Raw genomic sequence first — 22959 nt, 5'->3', positions numbered from 1 at the left:
ATATATATATATATATATATATATATATATATATATATATATATATATATCACTTTATACAAATACAACATACAGAACATACAGAAATGAAAAATGAAGAAAAACATCGCATCAAGAAAAAAACGAATCGATAAAGGAACTGCGGGAAGCCCTAAAGTATAATAACAATAAAAAAATAAACAAACATAAATTATTTAAACTAATAAATATCTCTTTCGTATCGCTATTATCTCTATATTAGCACGGCTCGTCGTCTGTGAGGGCCATAGATTTCAGAGTATATTCCGGGAGTTCAGTCTTGGTGATTATTATTTATTTATAAAAGTTGAAAAGCGGCACAATTCGGGGTTTGGACGGGACCGCGGGACACGACTCCGAAAAGTGGGACAATCCCGCCAAAAGCGGGACAGTTGGAATCTATGATAAACACATCTCTCATTGTCATTTTGGCTCGACTTATTCAAGGAGTTCACAGTGTCTTAGCATCCAGTAATGATAATTTAGGCATAAGACCATTGTAATGCTTTTTAATACGACGAGTAAAATTGCCCAATATTTACAATTTTAACGTTGCGAAGATAGCGATGTTGGTATTAAATAGTGCTAGGAGTATAGAAGGCTTGTAACATGAATTTTATTATTGTTTTCTTCGAAATCCGATTGTAAAACCGTGCGTATGAGCTGCTAGCTAGGCCTAGGTCAGCATGTTGAGGTAATGTAAACACTTGCTATTCTATTGTATTATCAATGATTTTATGGCAATGGCCATCTATCTAGGCCTTAGCCTTATACCTTGCAGAGCCTATTAATTATTCAAAAAAGCTGCGTATTGCCATTTTAAATCAATAAAAATCTAGTACCTAAGCCCCAGGGCCCAGGCCTAGGGGCTGAAGGAGGCCAGCATTTTGACGCACAACTACTAGTTAGGCCTTTCAGTTGATCTATTTTAAAAACACAGATTTGCATTGTTTGCTTTGCGACAATTCTTTTAGATACATATATCCGCCCTGCAGCGGCCAAATAATCACTACACACCCACCAAGTGTGCTATATTCAGATAAGATATAAATCGCGAGAACCGTCCCTTGCGCTACACTCTAGATACAAATCTGCATCTGCCCATGTTGTAGCACTGAAGAGGAACGCCGGCGCGTTCGAAATATAATAAAATTTTCTGTTCCAGGAGTCAAAGACTAACATCGATTTGTTCTGCGTTACAAACTTATTTCCGATAATATATATGTATACAGTATATCGTAATCTTTAGATTCATATTGTACGCCCTGGCGGCTTTTCTTTTTACACTATTGGATCCGACATTGTTATTGTTTTAATTTTGCTTTTGTTTCTATGAGTACCAGTCCATCATTGACCAAGTATGTCTTTATATTCATGCGTTTTGTTTAATAATATCTCTCCTATGAGTCAGTTTATCAAGCCTTACTTATAAATGTAGTAGGGTGTATTCTTGGTATTTTTTTAGTTAATCTTAAGTAACTTTATTGTATATTTCTAATTATATTTAATACAGTATCCCGTATCCCAAGACACTATACAATGCAATACTGTTCTAGCCTGTATGTGGGTAACCCATCGGACATTCAATTTCCGTAGTCAAAAAGTTATCACCAGCTAACCCTCTCTCGGGAGTTAAGTGGTGTTATGCTGTGTACATACCTGTGGTCCGGTGTAGGAAATACATTGTCAACATCAAATTGTGTATTACCGGACACAGGGAAGAGGGAATGAACAGTGAATTTGGGTGTTGCCTGAGGCTAAAGGACCAATAATAATTGAGTATTTGAATGGGTAGGTTGTAGCCAGATTCTCCCTACATATACCCAACATATCCAAGGAAATACGAAAAAAAGACACAGCAGAGAAGAAGAAACACTGGGAGATCCCGATCAGAAATCCAGAACATGGAAGTATAATCATAAAGTCGGACTTAGAATTAATGTGAATTTTCTTCTGATTTACCTGAATTTAAAAGGAAGAATAATTACTATTTTTTACTTTACTATTTTTGACTTGGATCAAAAGAACCAACTTGATTTGCTAATACCAAGTGCCAAGTGCAACCCGACTATCGTAAGTGAAAGCGATTTTGAACATTCATTGGAAGACATTTGCCTGAACTGAACTTTGTCGACGAATTAAATTTTCATTTTTTCACTGACCACTTTTATATCCCGAACATTCGCAAGTGCGCACATTCCGTCCCACGTGAGTAGTGTGTTAGGTTAGTTAGGTTCCGCTTTAGCCCCAATTTGTAATCCCCCATTGGATAATAAATTAATCCGTAACAAGTATATAAACAGAGAGGCTTCTGTTGTTTAGGGGGAAAATTCTAATTTAAATAAGCAGATGTAACATTTCAACATTACTTTAACTATTTAGCAGCTTCATTCATTCTGTCTTCCCATTGGTCTAACTGAATCACCGTATCCTATTATTATCCCTTTGTTCTATATAAGCTTAGCGTTTCTAGCCGTTTTGATTACACTTGATAATGATGGTCGATGCCGTCAAAACATATCGTGGTACAAAATGTTTATTCTTATTAAATGCAATACTACATTTGTATTAAATATAAATCAATTTTAAACGTTAAAGAGGAATCTGCGAGTGTGAAAAAATAAGTGCCCAACCGGAAATCGAACCCGGGACCTCCTGCTGTCTATGCAGACGTCTCAACCAACAAAGTTGGTTATTCATATCTGATTGAATCTTCCACATTCATGCGCATTAGACAGCTTTAGTCCTTTATGCATGACAAATAACATATATCAACATGATACGCCCTCTTCTTATCAGCAAGACAACCAGACGAGATCGACGAAGAGATGTTTTACAAGTAAATAAGGATCACTCTCACACTTGCAGATTCCTCTTCTTTGAAGTTTATAATTTATTTATATATATTTACAGCATTACCGCAAGACAGCGACGTCAATTTACATATTTTGAATATTAATAAACGGTTAATTAGACGTTCGTTTTCTAAAGCGTTTTGAACTAGCTACAGCTGGTTTAAACGTAAAATTACCGTGCAATGCATGTACAATTTTACTACAGACTTAGAAAATTCTGAAAGGTAGAAGAACTAAAAAAAATGCAATGACTTCCACAGGGTCGGGATTTTTTGGCGTAATGGTAAAACTCTCAACATCACCCTCGATATTAACTCTACAGCCATAGTTCGAGTCTCACTGACTTCGAGTTGGTTGTCGTGTATTTTTGTATTACTTCATAATTTTCCTTAGGATGTTTTATATTTGCTTTTTCGTCTAGGCCTATTTTTTACTTTATCCTTTTTTTGATGATTTTTTTTTTGTAATTTAAACATCATTTCTCATTGTGGAAACGAGGAAAACCTTATGTTCTATTTTACAAACGTACACGGTAAGTATAGTTTGAAATTGTTTTAATTTTTTACTTCACTATTGTAAATGCCGATCAATTTATCCGTGAAGCTGAATCGATTGTAAGTAAAGAAATTTATATATATGTTTTGTATCCAACTAGCTATATTTATTTAATTATCATCATTTACATTATTTACCTTCAACACACAGCTCAGCCATTGTTTCATCAGTTTCCATTGTACATTTAATATCTCCCTCATCTTCAGGTTTCGCATTGACTATTGTAAGTTTTCTTGTTTTACCATCTGCTGTAATGTTGTGCCTGAGATCTGCTTTTATTTCGGTTTTATCTCTCGTCCAATTTACATCTGCTTTCTCATGAGAAACTGTACATACGAATTCAATATTCTCACCAACTACAGCGGTCGTATCAGCAAGTTTCTTTACAAATGTTGTTCCTATTTGAGGATCAAAACCGGAAATATAAAGAAAAAATTAAATTGCACAGCCTCGGTCTATTACACTACTAGCATGCTATACACAATACAAAAATACACATGATAAATCTGGAAATAAACTTTTTTCGTGTCAGAATCCCAGATAAACTATATAGATAAAACAAAATAGTTTTTCTTATGTATTTAAAATTTACCCTCAACAAATAATCCGGCAGTTGTTTTTTCGGCACCAATGGTGCAAGTGTACTCTGCATCATCGCTGATTCTGGCATCATTTATACGAATAGCACGTTTCTTTCCGTCAACAATAAATGTGAATTTTTCACTCTCCTCTATGAGTTTGGAATCTGCCTTCCAATGAACTTTTGCTTTAGCATTGCTGACAGTACATTCCATAACAGCAGACTCGTATTCAAGTACATCAACGTCCTGAAGCTGAGTTGTGAAAGTGCATTCTGTAATAGATATTTCGACACTTCAAATTTTAACCAAAATAAAAAATAGTAAAGAAAAACACTTATGCTCAAAGAAATTAATCACTAAGCATTATTATGCACACGTAGACAAGGGCGGAGATCTGTATTGAAAGGTATGGGGAAAGTCGTAACACCACACACACCTCAGCCCCAATATGGTTCTTTGAAATGCGAAAATTTGAGAAAACAATACCTCTAGATGGCAGGAATTGACACTTTCATAATAGTAAAATTCATCAGCATCACTTCACCATTATAATCAAAATGAAGCTTCAATCAATAACAGAAACTTTCAATAACAGTTGTTTCATTGCATCAATACACCATATTTACAAATTAATTGTACTTGAATGTTAATGAAGTTTTAAGTTAATAATTTTAATTGAATAAAATTAAAGTGGCAAGTGAAAACTAACGTAAGTAGGCGTATTCAACTTACAGTGCTATTCCATTAACTTTGGTTAAGTCTCACCTGAAACAAGCAGTTCTGCAGTCGTCGAATGTTCAGATGTCACACATGTATAATCTGCTTCATCATCAACCGTCAGGTCACGAATTATCAATTCGCGCTTCTTGCCGTCAACGATAAATTTGATTCGTTCATCGGCCTCTAAAGGTTTTCCATCTTTGCGCCAAATAACATTTGCTTTGGTATGTGAGACCTCGCAGACTATCTTCACGTCATCAAATTCATTTGCTTCAGTGTCTTTTAACTGTTTTGTGAAATGTGTTCCTATCAAAAGGGTAAAATAATTTAATCAACCAAGATGGTATCCTAATAACATTAACATTTTTTTTTCTAAGAACATAGTTTGTTTTATGATTCTTAAAATGCAAGTTGAATAATAATAGGTCTATGCTTTTGTTGGTTCTTATTTTTCAATTATACAGTGGTAATATTTAATAATGACACCAACGTACCTTTAACTACCAATGTTGCTGAAGATGTTTGATTTTTAAACACACATGAGTATTCAGCAGAATCAGTCATGTCAACGTCTTTAATTATTAGTTTTCTCTGACATCCATCGACAACGAAAGAGTACTTAGGACTTTCTGTGATAACTTCGTTGTTTTTCATCCATGTAACACATGCCTGTTGATGTGACACTTGGCAAGTCAAGGCCGATTCCTCAAACTCAGCAGCGGTTACATCTTCCAGAGGTGTGGTAAACTTTGTTACTAAATAAAATGATACCAGGAATTAATAACCTTCTATTCACTAATAATATTATCAGCAATTTTTACCAAAGATAACAAGTTTTAGTCGAAGAAAAAAAAATCAGTTGAGTATCTAATACACTGTTATATTAAATCACCACCATCATCTTTGTCATCATCAATCATCATCATCATTATCATCATCAAATAATAATAATAATAATAATAATAATAACAATAATAATAAATCAAATGCAGTAATGCATCTAATAAAACATATGAAAGTAAAAAAGTGAATACTGTAGTCAGTCAATTAGAATGAAAGTGAATGAATGAAAGAATTGATATTGTAATGAGTTGTTTGTTCAATGACGGATTTTCCCAAGCAATGTGAAGGGCTTCTTTTATTATAAGTTCATAGTTATTGTGTGTGGAATCAAGAATAGTAAAACAGTCTGAATTAGATATGCTTTTGCATTTAACGGAGTTTTAAAGTCGTTTAAAAATCTGTGAGAACTTATCCCGAACCAAGTGCTCCTTTGCCAGTGTTTTTAGGTGTCTATTAGTCTCACCAATATAGCCCTATATACGGAGTTACACACCGCGCAAGTAAAGATGTAGACAACTCGGCTCAAAGATAAGTTGGGACATCTTTTACATTACTAAAAATTATATGATTTAAAAGCAAGTTTAACATTAATATTAGAGCATTAATATTTAGCTATAGTGTTGATTTTTCGCTGGCAATAGTTGGATAATGGTGTATAATGTAAATTGAGATAAGAAGGTTGCGTTTGCGTTTTAGGAGGATCTAAAAGGGTGGGCGATAATATTCTATTCAGATAGTTATGTATTATTTTAATGATTATTGCAGTTGAGTAAGATTTTTTTGAAAAGTAAATATAAGTTTTCTTAAATCGTTATGAAAGTATCCATCAATAATAATAATAATAATAATAATAATAATAATAATAATAATAATAATAATAATAGTAATACTACTACTACTACTACTACTACTGCTACTACTACTACTAGTACTACTACTACTACTACTACTACTACTACTACTACTACTACTACTACTACTACTACTACTACTACTACTACTAATAATAATAATAATAATAATAATAATAATAATAAATGTACCAGTAATACACTAATGGCTCTGTTTATTTATGGTATGAAGTGATTTCTAACTACTTGGGCGTGGGAGCCGACTGGGGGCGCGAGTTTTCTTGAAGGGAAGGGCGGGGCTGCTCCTCCAGTGCACCTACATAAATACACCACTTAACGCACACCACTGAGGTTTCTTTTTCATATAATATACTTTTAATTATTGTTTAAGTGATTGTATTTAGTTCCTGCTTTAAAATTACCTTCAATATTCAAATTTGCTGATGACTCTACTTCACCTACAACGCATGTATATTTCCCCGCATCCTCTGGTCTTATATCCTTAATAACAAGTGTGCGATAATCTCCTGATACGACCATCTTATATTTTGAACTGTCAACAATAGGTGTATTATCCTTTAACCACATGACTTCTGCTGTACTGGATGATAACTGCGCTTGGAATTTTACTTCTTCATCAAATTCAGTCACATCGATATCTTCAATACGAGCCGTAAATTCTAAAGCTGTTGGGTGACATATTGTGATTATTCATTCGTTATATAATGTATCGTTAATAGAAAAAGACACATTGATGCCCTTCAATAATCTGCTTTATAATCTTAAAAAAGCAAATGAAATTAGTAGTTTTTTATTGTTTTGCCATACGGCATAATAATTAGTTACCTTAAAAAATTGAAATGCCTATGCATTTTTACTTACATTCGATGTTAATTGTTGCCGATGATTTAACATCACCTACAACCACTGTATAGTTTCCATGATCACTGGGCTTAACGTCTTTTAGAGTGAGAGTCAACGTTGTACCAGATTGTGATATCTCGAATTTGGGGCCTGGGGTAATCTCCTGTGCATCCTTTAACCACGTGACGTTCCTTGCGTCTGCCTCTGACGAGAGAATCACTTCAAGAGTCACTGTGTCGTTCTCCTTCACATAGATATCACGCAATGGACGATTGATTTGTGGAGGCTCTGAAATGGTTTCGAATAAAGTAAATTTTTAAATATCTAAAATTCTACAGATGGAATGACATGCATGTCATGCAAACACACACTTAAAATTACGCACATACACCCCTACACTACCCCCTACACACACCTACATACATATATTCTCTAAATAATATAATTTGACACACTATGGCGTTAGATTATAGATGATCTTCTAATGTATTATAAACATATAGATGCAACAAAAACTTGGTTGATAATAATATTAATAAGTTATATTATTTCTTCCTTGGACCATGAAAAAGCATCCTAAAAATTCTCATTCAGATCTAATGATGAGTTGTTGAGATATTTAAGTCTGGGACTTTAGCACTTTAAATGAACCCCAAATCTACACCTTAATCGGGATCGTCACAGAAATTTAATAATGCCTTCCTCTTCCTTTTAACTTGGTTAATAATTCCAGAAAGTTTCGTATAGATTAGTATATCAGTTTTTGAGACATTTAGTGTTGAGTGTTTTTCTTTATGTGGTCCCCACATCCACACCCCACTCCGGATCGTAACAAAAAGAGAAAGGAACCTTCCTTTCAATATCAGAAATCATGTGTGAAAATATGACGCGTGTAGACCTAAAACTGTAGGCAGGAGGCTGCTAACATACATTCAAACACACACCCACACGAACACACAAAACATCGAACGAATATGGCCTATAACTTCATTAAGGAGTCAAGAATATATAACCTCAATATAAGACAATGATAATGATAGACTTATATAGCGCATTATGATAAGACCTCTATGCGCTTCACATTATCATTACACCGGTCATATGATTAAACACGTATTGAACACAATTTCAGCTCCCCGATGGAGTATTCAATAACGTTGCAGCAGCTAATATGAACATCATGTTTAGATAAATGACATTCATTATTGCACATTTCTAAAACTTTTTTTTTTCATTTCTCGCAGTCATTCACTTATTTTTTATTACAAAATCCACGATTACAGTATTTTCCCCGATTTAATAGGTAAGCCAAAATGCAAAAAGAAAATCTTCTATTTCGTTTATCGATTACTTACGACTAAATCGGCGTTTGTCGCTTACGTTTAATTGCAAACAAATTTTAGTAATTGAAGCACAGATGTCATGTTGACCTTTGTTTACAACAAGGTATCAAGGTATCGTTTATTGTAATCTCCAAGTAAATATTCACTAGGCTAGCCTATACCTTTCGTATTAAAATCAGTAAATGGCCCTTTTCCTTCACCAGCAAAATCATTTACCCAACTGTAGTCTACCCGGCCAGGCCTACATGGTAGTAAGGCCTAAAGAAGTTTAATCCATGGACTTCAAGGCACTTTGTTACGCCACTGTCAATGAAGTGTGGTTTAAGAGCAATTAAATCATCAATGTGCTCTATCGTCTTAATTAACGGAATTATAAGGGAGGTATATTTTTAAACCACCCTGCGTTAATAAAGCATTTTGATGTCCTATGCGTTCAGCAGTCTCTCAGTTGCCGATGTTTATATTTTTGTCACCTGAATTGCAAAGGATCTCAACTTATTTAACACTAGGTTGGGGAGATTGGCACTTTTAATCATCGAAATTACAAGTATATTTGTTTTTCTTCAATTTCTGAACAACTGACCATTGACTCATCTCTAATAGTGTTGACCATTATGTTTGCTGGTTATCTTTATTCCAGGTGCCATTTCATCACGTACATGTATGTGATCTATTCATGGTATGAGATTCCGAGATTATTGTAATTAAATACATTCTTGAGTGCGCATTCTATTGTAATGCTGACTAATGGGCAATGACGTGGTGAAGCGTCAATTCCGATATACGTATGGAATGTAATTTTTACCGTATTGATTTTCTACAGTTTAAATGATTAAAGTCTCAATGCGTGTACTTTGTTCTATGACATCGTAAACTTCAACAAATACCAGCGATAATATTTCCTTAAGAGATTCATATGTGCATTATGCCAGGTGATAATTTTACTTTATATTTATCTAAAATAAAATTTATTTGAATAAAGTATGTTGCGATAATATGTTAATTAGAATAGTTTTGAATTATTAAGCTCTCTAAGGTAGTGTCTGCATAAGCCATACGAGTTGCATCAATTTAGTATAAAAGTAATACACGATTCGAAATGTCAAGTGTTCTAAGTTGTGCTGTCTTCAGAATATGTGTGAATACTATTAGCGGTTAGATGCTGGCGACAATAAGTTCCCAGATGTGATAAAATGTTGAATAATGTAATATTGTTCATAAGATAAATCAATCAGTGATACCATGGAGTTGACAAAAAAATGCAGAAATGGGCAGCAGATGGTGATGCAATTTTATCTTCGCAGGCCAAACTTACAATGGTATTACTTACTACACAATGTAAATTAACTGGACTACCATAAACTTTACTTGCTTGTTTGTTTGATTTACATTGTTTTGATGATGGGACATGCTGAAACGAATACATTTTTGGTGGAAATGTATTAAGGACTAACTTACAGATATGATATTAATTAACTGATTTAAATGTCCAGGTTCAAACATCGTATAATGACTGACCTATATCAACTTACCTGGTAGATATTGGTACTGAAATAATACACAATGTTTTGTTACGGTATATACGTAAATAAATCTTTACTTCATCTGAAATGCAAATACCTTTCACAGTTCTCTTAATAATGAATGAACTGTCTCCTTCATCATCTTGTGTGACTTTCGATACCGGTGTTCGATGCTTTTCTGCCTCGATTTTCTTTGTCTTTCTAAGTTTAAATGTACCTTCCAAGTTATCACTTTCTTGTTTTACTGGCTTAATGAATGTTTCTTTACTTTCTACAGCACTAAAATCAGCCCGTTCTCTCGTTGTTTTAAAGTTAAATTCACTTTCTACCCCTTCTTGTGTTACAGTCTGGATGATAGCCTCCTCAACCTCTTTTTCAATTATTGGTTTAATTTTAAATGATTCCTGCACGTCTTGTTTTACATCATGCTCCAATTGTGGACGACTTTCTTCCCCGCGTTTAATGTGTTCTTCACACTCTCTGATTTCTATGTCGTCTTTGAAAAGTTCAGCTTTAATGACAGCATCAGAGACATGACAGAAAAATTCAGGAGTTGTATCCAAGGGAACATATGAATTTAATTCTTGTGCACTCTCATTTTCTGTATCTGAAAATACACATGGAACGCTAGAAACCGCGACCTCATTCAGATATCATGCGCTAGTGGACATTTCAACCAGCAATGTGCAGAAGAATTATCATGCAATTGACCGAAACAAGCGATTATTTTGTGTTTGAAAGTAGAAACAGATTTTGATTTTTCAGTCACTTATTTCGAAAGTGTTTATGCAATAAAATGTAAAACATTTAGCTGTCAATAAACTACGATCATTCCTTAGTCCAATTAATGTTTGGTATGTCGACGGATTTTACGATAAATTAATATGACAGAGCCATTACAGCCACCTTTATTACTATAAATCACATGCACTTAAACAAACCAATAAGTAGAACTGCCATACTAACAAACATGACTCTAATTATTGTCCACATGTTAAGTAATGTGTTAAATGTTTAAAAAAATAATTCCTAGGTTAGAATATTTAAAATATGTGATTCAAATTTAGAATGTTATTGAAATAATAATGTTACCAATTTATTGTTATCTGTATATACAAAATAAAATCATAAATTCCCAAAACAAGCGTTAAAATAGGTTAACACATAAAAGTGATTATACTCCACATTGAAATACTCGGTAATGACTATTTTGCAGAGCAATGTAAACAAACATGTACATATACATTTCAAATATATCGTATAACATATTAATAAAAAAAGAATTAGTATAAAAATATGGCAATACGGTACCAGCTCCTTTTTTCAAGATTGCTGTACTGGGTAACGGTAAATATTTGTCTAATATAAATCTAAATGTATATTATATACATCAACATCAAGTAAATTCGGATCATCACATGCGGACCGATGGCAACTGCAATGTAGTGCTCACCAATGTCGAATAACTGATTTCTTTTTTTGCATACATGTTTTATTATACACATGAGCAAACCTAACATCCTTAGTAGTTAGACAATTAGAGTAAAGTGCTTTATCCAAAAAGTCAAACGCTGTGCTTACTCGCCCTTTATTATCATGTCTACACATTAAATCAATTTAACAGGATTTTCTACAACTTTACAACAAAAACACTGTATTCAATCAATGTGTATTTAACATGGTCAGGGATAGGTTTTGCTAAGTTGACAAATACCGCGTCTTTGTTTGTATTCTAAAACTGAATGTATAACATTATAAAAACATGTTAACTGATACAGCAAGATAAATTTAGCAATACCTGGTAATTTTGGTATTTCACTTCTCAGTAGAATCGTAGGAGATGTCACTGCGGCCGTTTGTAATTCTGGCTGAGATATTGGAGTCACTTGTTCTTCAACATGGCGTAATTTCTTGAAAACAAACGTGAATATTATTATTATTATTATTATTATTATTATTATTATTATTATTATTATTATTATTATTATTATCCTCGCCCCACGGATTCAAAGGTATGGCGCGACAGCAGGGCGAGGGTTTTTAATCTCAGATTATCTTATTATTATTATTATTATTATTATTCTCTAGAAACACTCGGCTGAACCTCACTTATTGTTGTTGCTGTTACACATAAATTAGAGGTGATTTCCAACAAACGTTCATGGCCCTTTTTTAAGTTGGACCCCAGTGTGCCCTACACACCTACAAAACAAAGAAATGACTGTACATTACTGCCATTACCACGAATAGATTTAACGGATTGAAGAGGAATGCAGAGGACCGAGAATACTGCAATAGAACGTCTCTTCTTTTCAATTTTAAGACATGTTATTTTTTAAATTTTAGGACATTTTAATCTTGTACAAATAATATTAAAATTATTTAAAAATGTCTATCTTATTAGCTCTTCCAATTTTTTTTGTCAACCAGGTCTTAAATATCTTAAAATATTAATTAATACAACAAAAATTAAATAAAATGATAAAAATAAAAAATAAACCTTAAACGTTGAATAGAGGTAAACCTCAGTTTAAATCGAGGGCCAGTGAGTGATCGCTCTTGTTTGTTGCAGCCGTTAGGACCAATTATTATTCTTAATTCCGATAAGAAACTCTATAAACACCCATCTGATTGATTAATAGACCTTTTTTAGCTCCGATGAGATGAATACCCGGCTGATTGATTATTTTTTTGTTGCTGATTTCGAGATTACAAAACCTTGTTTTCTTTATACATACTTTATTTAATCAATTAGGCCTATGATATGATCAATGCTATTTGTTATTTCAAAACCATATTTTCTTTATACATACTTTATTTAATCAATTAGGCCTATGATATGATCAATGCTATTTGTTATTTCAAAACCATATTCCTGTTTTTAAATAACCACACCAAGCATTTACTTATCATACCAAAGCTCCTCCTTTATATTCTATAGTTCATTAGAGACCAACGGAAAATTGTCATATTAATATATTACACGCCTTTAAAAATATAATGTAAACGTAACAATAACTTACTCCCCAGTCAATTTCTTCGACTGTTTCAGTTTTCTGTGCTCGTTTGATATGCTTAAGCATTGCACGAAAGTCAAACACCCCGTGTTCCATCAGTATCCTCTCGTAGTCATCTGGGTGCGCCTCTCGTAACAAGGCTTCAATTATCTCAGCCTGAATTTCATCAACGTCCCTTTTGTCACGTTTCGCTGGCGTCGGTTCCTTTTTGGGAGATGTACTTCTGTTGAAAGTAGACAAAAATATAAATAGTAAACATTAAACCTATTACATTTTGCAAGTTACTAATTTAGTAATTTGTTGAATTTATAATAATACGGTATGTAAAATAGTATACTATCAAACTTTCATGATGTTTTTTTCTTTCACCACACTCGATCGCCCTACATAGGTTACTTATACACAAAAGCAGGTTCCAGTTATTTTGTAAATTAAAGACCGTCTGATCTGGATTTATGTTAGTAAATGCAATTAACATTCTTGTCACATCCAATTGTTTGTCATAATATTTTTTTTTTTCATAAATATAATTTCAGCAAAATACATTCCCACACGAGGATTTACGAAGGTATAAACTTTAGAAGGTCTTCCGGGGCCAAATTAATTAATATTTACAAATATTAATGGATTACCATTAGACTACACTTGCTTCCTACTATTAGATCTCCCTTGTCGCTGTAGTATATTTGGTGTTAATTGATGTAGACTATTGTAATTTACCTAATAATTAGCAACATTTACTTACTTTTTGAGAGGAAGCTTGAATGTTTGTTTCACTTCTTTCTCTCGAACCATCAATGACACGACATGTTTGGTTTCGCCGGCTTCATTAGCAATTTTACATATATAACGACCAGCATCCGATGGCATGGTGGTATCAATTGTAAGACAACACTCGCCCTTTTCTTCATCGATAACAAGTTTACAACGATCATCTCCTATAACCTTCTTGTTAGATTTGGTAAGTTCTATGCTGGGCATAGGAAACCCGTGGACATTGAAACGAAATTCGACTCTTTCTCCTACAAATAATTATAAAATGAACCGATAAAATCAATGTTATTTTTTTATTGCAGTTGTAAAAATAGTGCAATAAAGAAACAATGTTATAAGTAAAAAACACCTTACCGCACTGTATTAGCAATGCATTGCTTAGGGTAGTAAAAATTAATTTCTGTTCTAGTAACTCATATTAAAAATGTGGCGAAAGGCCAGAGTTCAAAGTCAAATATTTTTAAATATTTGGCAAATCGTAGAGAATCATGTTGCTATTTTACTAAAATTGTAGTTTTGTTTGAAAAATCCAACATGAAAATGAGAGGCTGCAGGATCGAATCCCGCCGGAGATGTTTTTCGACTACTAAACACTTTTCGTTGAAGGGTTTTGCATGATACGATTATTACATGTTCCTTTTCGAGCACTGTTTTTATTATCTACGTTAACATAAGAGAGACATAGCATTCATTCGAATATTTGAGACTCGCCTGTGACCTTACTCAGCCTTAGTCGTATGAATGAGAAATACAGCATAGATCAAATAATAACTGTAGCAAAAAATGTTTACCTTCTTCTACGTCTTTTGCACGTGGTTTTATTTCAAAGAACGGAGCCTGAGCCTGGGTTTTTGGCTTCAGAACAGTTCCTTCTTTCTCAATAGCCTCAACCGGGATTTCTATTGCCTCTGTTTCAATAATGTGCTTATATTTCTCTGAAAGAAGAATGTGTTTTTTTTATAATTGGAAGAGGAATGTTTGCTTTGAATGAACTACAGAGACAAACCAACTAATAGCAGTCATTACATTCAGAATGGAAAAGTGACATAGATTTTTAAAAATACCAAATTTTATGGTAGGCTTATATTATCGAAGGATTTACTATCAACAAGTAATACATTGTATTTTTCAACCAAGGTGTTTGTATAACATCCAACCGATAGATGACAGTACTCCATACAATTGTCAACCACCGCTCAATTTAATTTGGCTGTAAAAAGTCCTCAAATTTGCTGTATTTGAACGTTATCAAAAATCATTAGTATGAATTTCTTAATTTACCATGCAAATACTAGTCCATTGGTTTTGAAACGGAATGAAAGAAACAGACAGAAAAGTGTACGATGTTCTACATAGAAAATTTACACAATGGGCTCAGCCAAAGAATCGAAAATGGGTTTCGTTTTGTTAATTAATTCACTAAAATGTGACATCTCTGCTGGAATCAGCTTTATTCAGCACTTTGTCTTTCGCTCATAATTACGTTTACATCTACAATGGTGATTTCAAAATCCACAGCGACGCCCTTGCGTTTGTGAAATTTACACCCTTCAGTGGTCTTATGATGTATATAGTTTCTATGTAAAAAAATCTAAAATGTAAAACTCAATATTAGAAAAATGTAATAAACCTAGTAAGTTACAAATAAATTATCGGGCAAAGGTGTAATAACCTCATTTATTTAAGACGCGAAATTGAATCGAGACAGATTCATCAACAATTTAAAGCACTTAGTTTTTTTCACGAGTATAAAGTCAAAATAAAAACAATAATACCACGTCAGGTAGGGCAAAATTACACCAATAATACGGAACTTACCAATTTCGCGTGGGAAATTCTCTACTATGGTCTCCTCTTCAAAACTGTCCACAACTTCTTCAGTTACAATTGCCTTTGGTAACGAATGCGTTTCCTCGGAGTGCTTCAAAGCAAATGCTGTATCCGGTTCATCAACCTTAGGATGTTTTGGTTTAGAACGTAGAGTAAATTCAGTATCGACTTTCACGACCTCTTCTACTTGCTCTTTCATCTTTAATTTCACTTTATCGATCTCTTCCACATGTTCTTCCATCATAATTTTTGTTTTCCCATCTTCTCCCACAGGCTCTTTCCTCTCCGACTTTAATTTATCGACTATTTCCACAGGCTCTTCCATTTCTGCTTTTCCCTTTTCAACTTCTTTTACAGGCCCTTCAGTCTCTATTTCAACTGGCCCTTTCATATCTACCTTGTCTTCTTCAACCTCTGTAGGCTCTTCCAACTCCTCTGGTTCTTTGGAAAATATGAGTATATTCTCTTTTGTCCCAATCACAGAATCTGAATCTACCCGTTTTTCTGTGTGGTGAACATCCACTGGTTGTAGATATTTGGGTGATTCACCTGGCTTAAAAGAATCTTGTTTTATCACAGCCTCAGTGCTTGCAGCCTGCATTAGTTCTGATATATGTTTTTCCTCAGTGAAATGGTGTGGTTTAGAATCTTCTGGTACGAATTCCTATAGAGCAAATTTAGAATTTGTCAAAACGTTAAAATATTCATTCCATTAATCTATTCGTCTTTACAATACAAAAGTATCAACAAACAGTAAATATACCTGGGTATGACATAAACTTTACTCGAGTCGTCGGGGACTACACTGACAGCCAAACTGAGATTGAATTGTGGCGCTGCTGAGGGAATTATATTATTGCAACCCAGCCGCTTAGCAAATGGCAGATGAGTTCCTTTTTGGAGTACAAACAGCCAACCACAATTTAGTCGTCGTCGTCGTCATCGTTGTCGTCGTCGTCATCGTCATCATCATCATCATTATAAATTGTTATAATTAGTTATTATTTTCTAAATCCTTTTTATTATACTTCTTGTGTAATGCATATAGATGCATTGTAATATGTCCTCTATAAATATAGCATTATTATATCATACGGTATTATTAAAGTTTTCAATAAAAATACAAGGTATTGATTGACAACCTACATGTGTTGTTTCTTTATCATCATTGTGTTTCTTCATTGTATCAATATGCTTTGCAATAATTTTAGCGTCAGCAATTTTATTGGCTCTGAGAATAGTTTCGTATTCGGAGGGCTTGGCGTCTTTCAAAAGTTCAAATATGTTAATTTCAACGTTTTCCTTCTTTAATTCTGGTGATTTGTGCCTGAAATCAAAATAATATATAATTAAAATTTAAGTTACAAACGTAAACCATGGAAATGCACAAAAAAAAAAAAAAAAAACCAGAAAAAAAGAAAAAAAACAAACAATAAATATCGAAATAAAATAGTCAATTTAATATAAATAATGATAATTTGGGTATATACTATAAACAGTTGGTAATGAGAAGGTTTATATTTGTTAATATACTGTTTGTTTATAAGCCATTCCCATGCAGTCGGCATATTGTGGGAACGTCTCTCCCTTCACATTAGCAACTGTTAATAATACCCGATTAAACAGTATCTATTTTACAATTTTTAGCTGGTTTCTTGCAATATTTTATTACACGTATGATATTCCGCATTGTGGATGAATAATATATTAGTTATTTACTAATAATATATATGAAAGAAATACTATGAGATCAAATATGAAAATTCACTGGTTAGCCTTTATGAACTGACCCATTTTATCGTTGTACGAGTATGTGCGCCATGCATGTGAAAAAGTGTAACCTATTTATTTTAATTCATTTTTGTAACACTCTGGTATATTGTCACAAATGAGGAAAAAATTAAAATAAAAAAAATGAAATAGAAGTTGGTGAAACCCCACAAAAGACAAAAAAAATCCATACATGGTATTCGTTTCCTATTCATTTTTACTATATATAGTTATATATAATTTAGTATCGAAATAAATCATGATATAATAAAAACAAACTCTACGTCTTGCAGTAATGCTCTAAATATATAAATGAATTTTAAACATTAAATATGAGGAATATGCGAGTGTGAAAAAAGGGTACCCCAACTGGAATTCGAATCTGGAACCTTCTGCTGTCTATGCAGACGCCATATAACCGATCCGATTAGAAGCCAGCGTGAGGATAAGTATGCCATCAACTAGGAATAGGAATTCAACATCATCACCTACATAATATGCACAATGTAAACCAAACCGTCGCACTAAATTAAAGACTGTTAAGACTGAATAATACGTTATTATCTATTAATACGTTATTATCAATTTTAATATATAGATATTTATGGAGGGGTGAGGTAGACGCGTGTGTTTGCATTTCAGCTTTGTCTTAGCAAATTTGTGTCCCAACCGAAATCGAGATATGCTTACAATTTGCGTTTTCAATATTACGCACTAGTATTATAATTACAACTATTGTATGTATTTTATAGTGGTTCTTTCCGAAAATGTCGTTTCTATGTTTTGTGTTTTGTCTGATCCTCCTTTTATGACTCCTTAACAATGTGTATCATATCAAAATATCTGTCCATTATATGTCATCACTTTAACGAATAGATGGATGGATGGATGGATTTATTCGGCGTGAACACCAAGGATAACCCTCGAAAGTGGTTAGGGCGGATTTAGGGTGGGGGCGGCCCCGGCTTTTGGGAGATAAAAAAAGAAAAAAAAAGAAAAGAAAAACATGATAGCCCACAACGTCTCAATCGGCCCAAATTTCGCCCCCCCCCCCACCTTTTGGACATCTCTGGATCCGCCCCTGGTGGTAATTGGAAAGTACACCGGGAGACGAATCCCCTGTTCTTTTCCGAATAGTGTACTGCATTCTTTAACGTGCACAAGGGCCATATTGGAAAATTGCTTAAACGTCTCATCCGAAAGACGGTGCGCTTTGAAATTTGCAACTTGCATTTCAGCCATGCTGAAACACAATGAGAACAGCGGTGGGAATTAAACTGGGGACTAAGATATCTCCACAATTCAGCACACACATGGTTACCACCAGAGAAGCTGACTACAAATGGTGTAGTTAGATAGCAAAATCGTTTTTTAATGTATTTAAAGTTTTCAGACCCCAACAACTTACTTCTTCAGTGCACGAAGGAATGACATTTTCTCCGTCGGTTTAGGGTTAACTTTTATGTGAACCCGATGTCTTTGTTCACCTTCTGTGTTCGTTATAGAGCAGATATAGTTCCCAGCATCTGTCACGTTGGCTCCATGGATAATGAGAATATGTTCTTTTGTACTTTTGTCAACTGTCACTGTATACTGTTCACTAGAAACAACTGGCTTCCATCCCTTTTTCCACGAAACGTGAGGATATGGATTGCCATCAACTCGGAATCGGATTTCAGCACTATCACCTACATAATATACACAATGTGTTATTCAAACCAATTTCTATTCCTCCTCAAACATTTTAAAATCAAACAACACATTTCTAATACATTTATCAGATCATAAACTAATGGAAAATAATTATGTTAAAAATAATACTTTATTATCTATTGGTTTTTAAATTGATTAAAAAATGTGATTCGGATTGACTGATCGTTAGACTGAATAGCAAGATACAGGTCATACAGAAATGTTGCAAAAGCAACAGACAGACAAACCTTTTCACCTAGTATAATCAAGTTGAAGATAAAATGATATTTAAAACGTATTCATTACGGTGCACAATTCATACCTTCCATGATTTCCAGGTCACTTGGCTTGTTGAGGAAAGTTGGGAGAAACAGTTTTTCTGCAACAGTAAAAGATATTCAGACAATTTTTTATCAAGACCAATCAATAGACAATAGTTGAATCTGTTTCTGTATCTGTATCACCTCAACTCAACTCTCAATTTGGCTATTAAATGAGAAAAAATAAATTCAATACTTGCGTACCAGACACAACAAGTGTTGCTGAGCAAGAGCTTTCCCCCGCAGCATTCGATGCTCTTATAGTTATCTCCCCTGAATCCTCTGGTATAGCATCTGGGATCTCAAATGTTGCAATATTTTCTTTGTAATCAAAAATGTAATCTTCATCAGTGTGTATCTCGACTCCATTCCTGTCGGTAATATTAAAGTGTCATCACTTCACATGCAGGCTTTTCTTTCTCTTCTGTGGGAGTCACACCCACATTTATTTCAAGTAATATTTCTTCAACTTTCCATTTTACAATAAATATTACACAACCGTATAATAATAATAATAATACTAATAATAATAAAATTTAAATTAAGCACATATTAGCAATATTAATATTGTAAAATACAAACAATGCAGTCAGCAGTGTAAATATTGGAATACAACTAGAAATGACAGATTAGATTTTTGTTCTTTCTTTTACGTTAGGTATAATCTTCAAAAAATATAAATTGAATTATTCACAAAATAAAATATAGAAATACAAATAAAACCATTTATTAAAATAGTAAACACAAGCTTGTAGGCTTGTTTACATGTCATCAGAAAATTAAGAATCATGTACACCATAGGCATACTATGTAGGGGTCGAGCAGATATTGATAATATAAGTCACTATAGAGCATACAATATTCAAACAGCTGAAAGATAGCATACCTGAACCAACTGACATTTGGACGAGGAGTTCCACTTACAGTGCAAATAAATGTAACATTGTCACCATCAAAAGCTTCCTAAAAGTTGAGAAGTTGGCGTATTCATTTTTTTATGTCGATAAGTTAAAAGAAAACATGCAAAACATATTCATATTCATACCAATTTTTACACACAATTTTAAATAGTGTTAGCATTATAGTGTTATCTGATATCAACAAAATAGGTACAGTTTGACATTAGTATGCAAAGAGCAAATAAGTGGGGAAGATTCCATATCTTTGTAGGGGGAAATAAGGTAACTTAAATTGACGCACTAAGGCTGTCCAACTGGGGCCTCAGAATCAGAATAAATTTATAGTTATAACCAAAACAAAATATGAAGGTGTTTTCAAAATAAATTTAAGAAAGAATAGTTATATTAAATATAGGCCCAAGCAATGGGCATAACTTAGCATTAGCATGATACATTAATTTTACTTTTTTATATCACTGAAAATAGTAACATATCAACAAACTAAAACAAGTATTTTATAGTAGGCCTATGTGAAAAGAAGTTCGAAGCATTTGAACATAAACCATTACTATACCTTATCGTCAAACGGTTCGATGATTTTAGCAGCGACAGGGATTGATGTATATATTTCCTCTGTGACAGGTTCTTCTGATTCAGTAACTTCAAAATCAACCTTAAACTCCGGAACAGATTCTTTTATCTTTACAGCATCTTGTACAGTAACAGTGCTTTCAATAAAAGGCTCGGCGTCAATATCTACTCTCGATGTGATCTCTTCTGACACATATTCTTTAATTGTGATGCTGTCAACAAGTGGTTGATCCTCTGTGATGTCAATTTTCGAAGTTACAGACTGTTTCGACACTCCTTTGTCAATGGGGATTACATCAACGGCTGTATCCACTTTTTCTGACACAGATTTGACAGCTTCTGCAACTTGTGCAATTGCCGTCTCTTCTGGCACTTGTTTATAAATCGTAAATGTGTCATCAAGAGTAGCTATCAGACTGACGTCAATTTTCTCTTCTGGTATTGATCTTTCGATTACAGGTGCGTCAAGAACCGTAACTTTATCTTCTGTAATTTTCACCACCTCTCTAATGTCAACATTTGCAGTAATGCTCTCAGCAATGCCAGGCTTTGCAGTTACCTCCTCTTCTTTTACTGATTTGTCAAATGCAACTGTGTTAATTTCTGTAAATGTCTCATGCGTTTCAGGTTTCACAACTTCAGTTATGTCAACCTTGGCAGAAACACTTTTTTCTGGAACTTGTTTTTCAATTTTGACTGTGTCAATAGTTGTCACTATTTCGTCTGTTACTGCCTTCTCCGTCTCTGTAATGCCAACTTTGGCAGTTACCTTTTCATCTGGTGCTGGTTTCACGATCGCAACCGTGTCAACAACTGTAACTTCCTCTTCTGTCAGGGGTTTCACAGTATCTATAACGTCAACTTTGGCAGAAGTTTCTTTTTCTGGTACTGATTTTTCAATCTCGACTGCGCCGATGATTGTCACTGCTTCGTCTATTACCGGCTTCATGGTGTCTGTAATGTCAATGTTGGCAGTTCTCTTTTGAGGGACAGGTTTTTCGATAGTGACTGTACCAGCAATTGTCACTACCTCCTCTATTACTGGCGTCACTACTTCAGTAACGTCACCTTTCGCAGTTACCGTCTCAGCTGGTACTGGTTTGTCAATCTTTACTGTGTCTACAACAGTAGCTTCCTCTTCCGTCACAGATTTCACAGTATCTATAATGCCAACGTTGGCAGTAACTTCTTTTTCTGGCACTTGTTTTTCCATTTTGACTGTGTCAATGATTGTCACAACTTCGTCTATTACTGGCTTAATGGTCTCTGTTGTGTCAACTTTGACACTTAACACCTCTTTGGGCACTGAACTGTCTATTGCGACTGTGTCAACAACTGCAAACTCCTCGTGCGTTATGGGTCTCATAGCTTCTGTAATGTCAACATTGGCAGCAACACTTTCTTCTGGCAGTTGTTTTTTAATTTGAACTGTATCAATTATAGTCACTATTTCGTCTGTTACTGCCTTCTCCGTCTCTGTAATGCCAACGTTGGCAGTTACCTTCTCATCTGATACTGGCTTGTCAACTGTGACTGTGTCAACAACTGTAACTTCCTCTTCTCTCACAGGTTTCACAGCATCTATAATGTGAACTTTAGCAGAAACCTCTTTTTCTGGTACTGATTCCCTCATCTTGACTGTATCAATAATTGTCACAACTTCGTCAATTACTGGCTTGACGGTTTCTGTTGTGTCACCTTTAACAGTTACCATCCCCTTCTGCACTGGTTTGTCTATGGCGACAGTGTCAACAACTGTAAACTCCTTTTGAATTACAGGTTTCACAACTTCTGTAATGTCAACTTCGGCAGCAACAATTTCTTCTGGCACATGTTTCTTAATTTTAACTGTGTCCATTACTGTCACTGTTTCATCTGTCACTGCCTTCTCTGTTTCTGTAATGTCAACTTTT

At 34.0% G+C, this 22959-nt stretch overlaps 1 protein-coding gene across 1 annotated transcript in view; it reads right to left on the bottom strand.

Annotated features, from left to right (window-relative positions):
- Positions 1 to 22905, bottom strand: part of LOC117112529 (titin-like) — a 138608-nt gene extending 115703 nt beyond the window's left edge. Inside the window, exons 1-18 of the mRNA XM_033255611.1 lie at positions 21030 to 22905; positions 20443 to 20519; positions 19761 to 19927; positions 19559 to 19615; positions 18953 to 19232; positions 16921 to 17101; positions 15763 to 16438; positions 14736 to 14879; positions 13916 to 14192; positions 13177 to 13393; positions 11952 to 12063; positions 10251 to 10760; positions 7306 to 7575; positions 6846 to 7109; positions 5224 to 5484; positions 4775 to 5035; positions 4021 to 4281; positions 3566 to 3826 (exon numbers count right to left, since the gene is read on the bottom strand). Of these exons, the coding sequence (XP_033111502.1) occupies positions 3566 to 3826; positions 4021 to 4281; positions 4775 to 5035; positions 5224 to 5484; positions 6846 to 7109; positions 7306 to 7575; positions 10251 to 10760; positions 11952 to 12063; positions 13177 to 13393; positions 13916 to 14192; positions 14736 to 14879; positions 15763 to 16438; positions 16921 to 17101; positions 18953 to 19232; positions 19559 to 19615; positions 19761 to 19927; positions 20443 to 20519; positions 21030 to 22904 (6151 nt within the window). The 5' untranslated portion in view covers position 22905. The remainder of the gene's footprint in view (positions 1 to 3565; positions 3827 to 4020; positions 4282 to 4774; positions 5036 to 5223; positions 5485 to 6845; positions 7110 to 7305; positions 7576 to 10250; positions 10761 to 11951; positions 12064 to 13176; positions 13394 to 13915; positions 14193 to 14735; positions 14880 to 15762; positions 16439 to 16920; positions 17102 to 18952; positions 19233 to 19558; positions 19616 to 19760; positions 19928 to 20442; positions 20520 to 21029) is intronic.
- Between the last annotated feature and the right edge of the window lie 54 nt (positions 22906 to 22959).

The sequence above is a fragment of the Anneissia japonica genome, unplaced genomic scaffold, assembly GCF_011630105.1.
Source record: "Anneissia japonica isolate Jap-2015-1 unplaced genomic scaffold, ASM1163010v1 scaffold2991_len510020_cov192, whole genome shotgun sequence".
Classification (NCBI taxonomy): Eukaryota; Metazoa; Echinodermata; class Crinoidea; order Comatulida; family Comatulidae; genus Anneissia; species Anneissia japonica.
Note: the sequence above shows the minus strand (reverse complement) of the source record. Positions and strands in the feature narration are given on the sequence as shown.